General features: G+C 39.5%; 1 protein-coding gene across 27 annotated transcripts in view; it reads right to left on the reverse strand.

The window, feature by feature from the left end:
• The window catches only part of nrxn3a (neurexin 3a), a 271,775-nt gene that overhangs the window by 12,470 nt on the left and 253,305 nt on the right, over positions 1-6,000 (reverse strand). For 17 of the 27 annotated variants that reach the window (XR_007144532.1, XR_007144531.1, XR_007144529.1 and 14 more), the window contains one exon: positions 3,082-3,169. Coding sequence is in view for 23 of the 27 variants with exons in the window: in XM_047821599.1 (XP_047677555.1) it covers positions 3,082-3,169 (88 nt within the window). In the remaining 4 variants the exon portion in view is untranslated. The remainder of the gene's footprint in view (positions 1-3,081; positions 3,170-6,000) is intronic. The other 10 variants (XR_007144530.1, XM_047821595.1, XM_047821604.1 and 7 more) reach the window with 1 other exon arrangement.

Genomic DNA, 6,000 nt, shown 5'->3' on the forward strand with positions numbered 1-6,000 from the left:
TCGCCCGGATCAGCGGTAGCTAAACACCGAGACGCGATACTCTTCATACACAAACCCAACAGTGTGCTGACTGATCTTATAACAGACTCATGAAGATTAAATAATGCAGAATAATTTGGAGTTCCTCGTTTGTTCAAACCTAGTGGGCGTGTCTATCTGTCAGTGGGCGTGTCTATATGTCAATGGGCGTGTCTATCCGAGTGTCTTATTCGCTTCCTGAACATATTCCAGATTAAAGTAATCTGAAGCACGTCGCTAGCGTATTACGTCATCCGTCCGGGACGTCAGCACCGAGTTTTTCCTGCAAGTCGGTCATGACGTTGTATTAAGGTTAGAAGAGAAAAGTAAATGTCCTCTTATGGAATTCCTGAAGGAAAATTTTTTGGGGTAAAAGGGGGGAAAAAAATCCCAACAGTTTTACAAACAGAGAACAGAATCACGTGACAGAAACACATCAAGACTCGGACATGTGGACAGACAGGAAGTCTACACACACACACACACACACACACATATACACACACATATACACACACACACACAGAGACGATGCAGCAGCAATCTTTGCAACCGCAATCTTTAAATAATAATAAAAAAAAAAACATCGATGGAACTAAAAACATGATGGAGTCATAAAGCCGGTGGGGTTAGTGTGGATGGTGTGTGGAGCAGAACGACACGGAGCCATGCAGTAAATCATGACGACGGAAAGTTCTCCGGACGATGGTTCTAGCCGAGACGCTACCATACACTCTAAACATGCCACAAATGACTGACTGAGAGATGATTCTTTTTTTTTTTTGTGGCAATAAAATTCTTTTTATGCCATCTGCATTTAAATATTAGCTAATGCAGAACGGCGGGGGGGAGGAGGGGTGTGAGAAAAAAAAAAGGTGGGAATAATTACCATTCTTTTACACAACTTTCTTAATATTTATTTATTTATTTATTTATTCATTTATTTATTTATTTATTTTGGATGGCAAGAAAAGATTTTGTTGCCAGTTTTGTTTTTAATCAGAAATGGAAATGTCAAATTTCGAAGCCCAAACAAACAAAAAAGAAAAAAAAAGAAAGAAATTTCGACCGAGACCAACAGATCATGCGGCACAAGATGAGGCGAGACAACAGGAACGTCGTAGCCATGAAACGGATGAGAAACCCAGTGGAAACAAACCGGTAACAGAACGACGGGAAAAAAAAAAGAACCAAACAAAAACAAAGCCAAACAGCCAGACATGCTAAAGAAAATAAAAAGAAAACAGAAAGAAAACGAAACAAAAAAAATACATCTTCAGACAGAACGAGAGAACGACTCATGCAGCTGTCCAACATCAACTGATGGGGTTAGAAATGATGGCATGAATTTCTGTGTAAACGTGACTGGATGATTGGGGCCCTAGCGATTTTTCTTCATGATACAGATACAGATGAAGAAGTGCTCTGACTTTCTCCAGCTATCTCAGCTGAAAAAAAATTGACAGAAATTGGGATTGACGCTCAGGAGCGAAAGTGGAAAGTGTGACTCGTCTGTCTCGTCCATGTAAAACCTCACCGTCCAGCTGCCTAATTACACCACGCTAACGAGCGGCGTCTCAACGCTACGCTAATGTTAATCTGTCAACGCGAGCGTCGACTTCGATCTGAGATTAAAAATGGATTTTTTTTTTTCAATTTTGGAGAAATTTAAATTGACAAAAATTACTTGTTACCTTTAAAAATTAAAAAGAAAAATTTCATCATTAAAAATCTGCTCCTTTCAGTTTGATATAAAATGACAAAGGTGGATTATTTATTTATTTGTTTGTTTGTTTGTTTATTTATTTATTTATTTATTTATTCAATTTCAGAGATGAGCATTTCCTCCAAAATGTCTTTTTTTAATCAATAAAAAATGCACATCGTTCACTTTAAATAAAAAAAATTGTGTTGTTCTTAATGCAGAATTCTGTATATTTTTGGCATTTAAATTTTTTCATATATTTTTTTTAATTAAAAACAATAAAAAAATATTACTATATAATATGTGATCTGTAGATACAAATAAATAAATGTAATTCATTTAATTTAATTGTTTGCATGCGTTTAATTGTTCAGAAATAATTCGATTATTAATTAAAATATATACATTATATTAAAAAAATTATAAAAAAATATATAAATATAAAAATATATATTGACTTAAAAAAAATCAATTAAAACGGCGTTTCTTATACTTAAGAGCTTTACAGTGAGAAGACAGACGAAATTTTGATTTTATTTTTTAAATAATTACAATAAAGCCAAAACCCAACTTCTTTCAAAAGCATTCTAAATTTAAATCTGTTTTATACTTCTATATTTTTATATTAATATCTTTTTTTTTTTTTGGATTAAAGGGGAAAAAAATTCCCAGCAGAATAACTTGTTCAAAAAAATACATAAAAAAAAAACAAAACAAAATGGAAATGAAAAAAAGAAAAAAAAAGAGAAAAGAAACAATTCGTACACAGAAATTCGATGATATCTGTTCTCTATTAAAATGCTTAACTTAAGCCTCGAAATAATGAGGGAACCAAAAACAAATCAGAAACACTACTTCCATCACAGTGACTCTTGTACACACTAGAACTTGGCATGAAAGGAAAAAAATAAATAATTGAGACATCTCAAAATGTATCATGTGAAATGCAATCCGGTGTCACATGACAGAAAACCTCTGATTATGATACATTTTGAAGCATCAATGCAGAGAACATGTCACGTCTCGGTACTAATTTTGCTCGTACATCCTCATGAGAGATGGGGAAGACAAAATTAGCAGGAAATGTGAGCATGTTAACCACTTCGGAAAACCCCATGGCCAAGTGTAGCTCGTAACAGGTGCCGATTTATATCGAGGGGATCTCTTAAGACTCGCTGAGTGGAATTTAGATAAAAGATAAAAAGCTCCAGCCTGAACGGATGACTTGCTTAGGCCGTCTTGGCTAGACAGGAAGTTACACTTTATCAATCCATGGGGGGGCGACGATGCTTTGAGGATCTGATCCTCTGTTGCAAAATGAAAGACCACCACATAGGAGCAAGCAGAATTAAACTGACCTAGCCCACCTGCGTGCTCGAAGTTACACTCCTCCAGGTCCTCGTCGTCGTTGGAGCACTCGGCTGACGTGACGATGTCGTCTGTGCTCTGAAACACAAACCCGAGAGATACACGACGCTGACTGAGGGGCGAGATTGCGTCACCGTAGCATTAATCAAATAACAGAATACTGAAAAAAATCATCATCATCATCATCATCATCATCATCATCATCATCATCATATTTGAATCTTTTTTCATGTAAAGTGTCCATTTTAGTTCATCCACATCTCCCCTGCTATAAAATATTTTTGGAATGTTCATAAGGAGACAACGATTCCGTTTGAAATGGTGATAAGGTCGCTATACATGTAAGCTCTGTTACGCTCCGCTCTTGTGATATTGCGCTCCTCAGACGCTAGCCGAGACAAGCGGGAACCTTCATCCCTGCACAGCGAGCTAACGGTCACAAAATCGGCCGTTAAAAAAACCAACGGCGACCAAAAGCCGATCTGCAGAAGTTTCGGCACTCGATCGCTCGGTTGACTTTAACGACGAAACCCTCAGAGCTACGACGCATCCGAAAGCTCCACGGTTCATACCGGGCTTTATTTACGGACGATCGCCGCCTCTGATCGTTTCTGATCGTCGCCTCCATTCGGTATTTTAATAGTTTGCTTGGATTTTCATTACTGTGCATCGCTGCTTTTGAGAGGAAAGCCGAGGTCTGGATCAGACGCCGGAGTCGGAGATTATCTGTGCGCTCGGGCCACGTCGGCGACGCTTCTGATTTACCCCCTCTTCAAAACCTTCAGCTGACACTGAACGCTCGTTTTTCACTCTCTCACACACACACACACACACACACACACACACACACACACACACACACACACACACACACACACACACACACACACACAGTGCTAGGCATGTTTTTATTAGGTGCAGATTTGAATGCGGGATAAAATAAGTACTGTCATAGAGCTGGTTTATGGAATTATAAATAACAGAATGCGTAATAGAGAGCACTCTCACCTGTGAAAGCGCCTGGCGATTGGTTTTGACTGGCTAATAAATAAATGCCACCCAAGCACCCACCCAACCACAACCCCTACCCACACCCCTGCCTAGCCTGGCCCCAGTCTCAGCCCCAGCGTTACGCTTCCACTTCCCCTCGACATTGTTGATGGCTTTCGATGACTGAGGAAGAGATTTTTCCCCACTTTGGTCAAGTTAAGCACTAAAACGCATTTAAATGCGCATCAGAGACGAGCGAGACAGCGAGACAGCGAGACAGCAGACCGGGTGGCTCTCACCGCCGGAGCGCTGTGGAATATCTCTCTGAGTAAATATAAAATTATTCATTGAATTTAGATTTAGTGTGGCAAATGACTCATCTTGCGGCTGAAAGACAGGGAGAGATGGCAGATGCAGAAGGTGATGAGAAAGGTAATTGACTGATTCCAGAGAAAATCTGAAACGATCTCCGTTTTTTTTTCCCGCTCGGAATGAGAGAAAGACGCTAAATATTATTAAGAGCTGAAAAACTCTGACCTACAAACGCTTGGCGGTGTGAGACTCTGTGGATGCAGGAAAATAATGACAGGAAAATATGCTTAAGACATCCACCCACCCATCCATCCACCCAACCATCCACCCATCCATCCATCCACCCACCCACCCATCCATCCACACACCCATCCATCCACCCACCCACCCACCCACCCATCCATCCATCCATCCATCCACCCATCCATCCACCCATCCATCCACCCATCCATCCACCCACCCACCCACCCACCCATCCATCCATCCATCCATCCATCCATGGTATTTCAACAACTACAGAATATTAAAGGTAATACATTACTCCGTATTATGTTCATAGGGTGACTTAAGCCACTTATAACACCATGACATACACACAACACCACTATGTCTACATATGTGTCCTTCTACCAAATAATATAAAAGAACTGTACAAGAATTTCTCAGCTGGAATAAATGCCATCAATACTGTTACATACAGAACTGTACCAAGTGACAGATTCCTATTGCTACGGTATAAGATGTCTAATAACGTTTATATGATGTATATATGTAGCTTTGTGTACTCGGGTTTGTCCGGTTCACTCCGGTTACAGATAAGGACATGGCATTGGAAAATAAATAAAAGTCAGCACTTGGGAACAAGTTTCTCTGCCGTGTAACGTGAACATGACTTTCAGTGTTCATAACACTAATGATGCTTTATAATACGGCTACGCAGGTTTAACGGTGACGTACCGTAGCGTCGATCGGAAGTGTCGTTCTCATGACTGCTTATAATTTATTATGAGTAATTATTACAATTTAACGATACCCTGTTGACAGTTACATATTTTCTCTAGTTCTTGTGTAGTGATTGTTATGAGCGGGTACGATGCTTCAGCACTGACAGAAGTCAGATGTCATGCAGTAACTCAAGCTGGAAAGGGTCATAATCCTTATGTCAGCCAAATGTCACTTGACTCAGATACAGTGTTAATGAAATAATAGACAAAATTTGGAGACGACAAAATCGTTTTTTATGACCGTGGCTATGTACTGAAATACTGTAGGGAGTTATAAATGTTTACGTAGGCTTATGACATGTAATGAAAGGCTTATGAAGGTGCTGTGTAAAGTGTTATCAAAGACCTCCTAAAAAAAAAAAAAACAATCAAGCGACGCACGATGTTCAGTTCGGTCGAGTTTCTGCACTTTATAATCCCGGATGAATTTTTAATCCAACAGAAACAATAGAAGAAATGTTTTGGATGATGTTCAGCGTTCGTCTCTGCACCAAGGCTTAATCATCAGCCTTTTCTGACAGTGACAGGAAGTTTATATCGAATTCCCAGGAGATTAGCCTCTTTTTTTTCCCTCTCCGAATGCTTTCCAAAGCCGTGAGAGTG

This window comes from Tachysurus fulvidraco, chromosome 12 (assembly GCF_022655615.1).
Source record: "Tachysurus fulvidraco isolate hzauxx_2018 chromosome 12, HZAU_PFXX_2.0, whole genome shotgun sequence".
Lineage (NCBI taxonomy): Eukaryota > Metazoa > Chordata > Actinopteri > Siluriformes > Bagridae > Tachysurus > Tachysurus fulvidraco.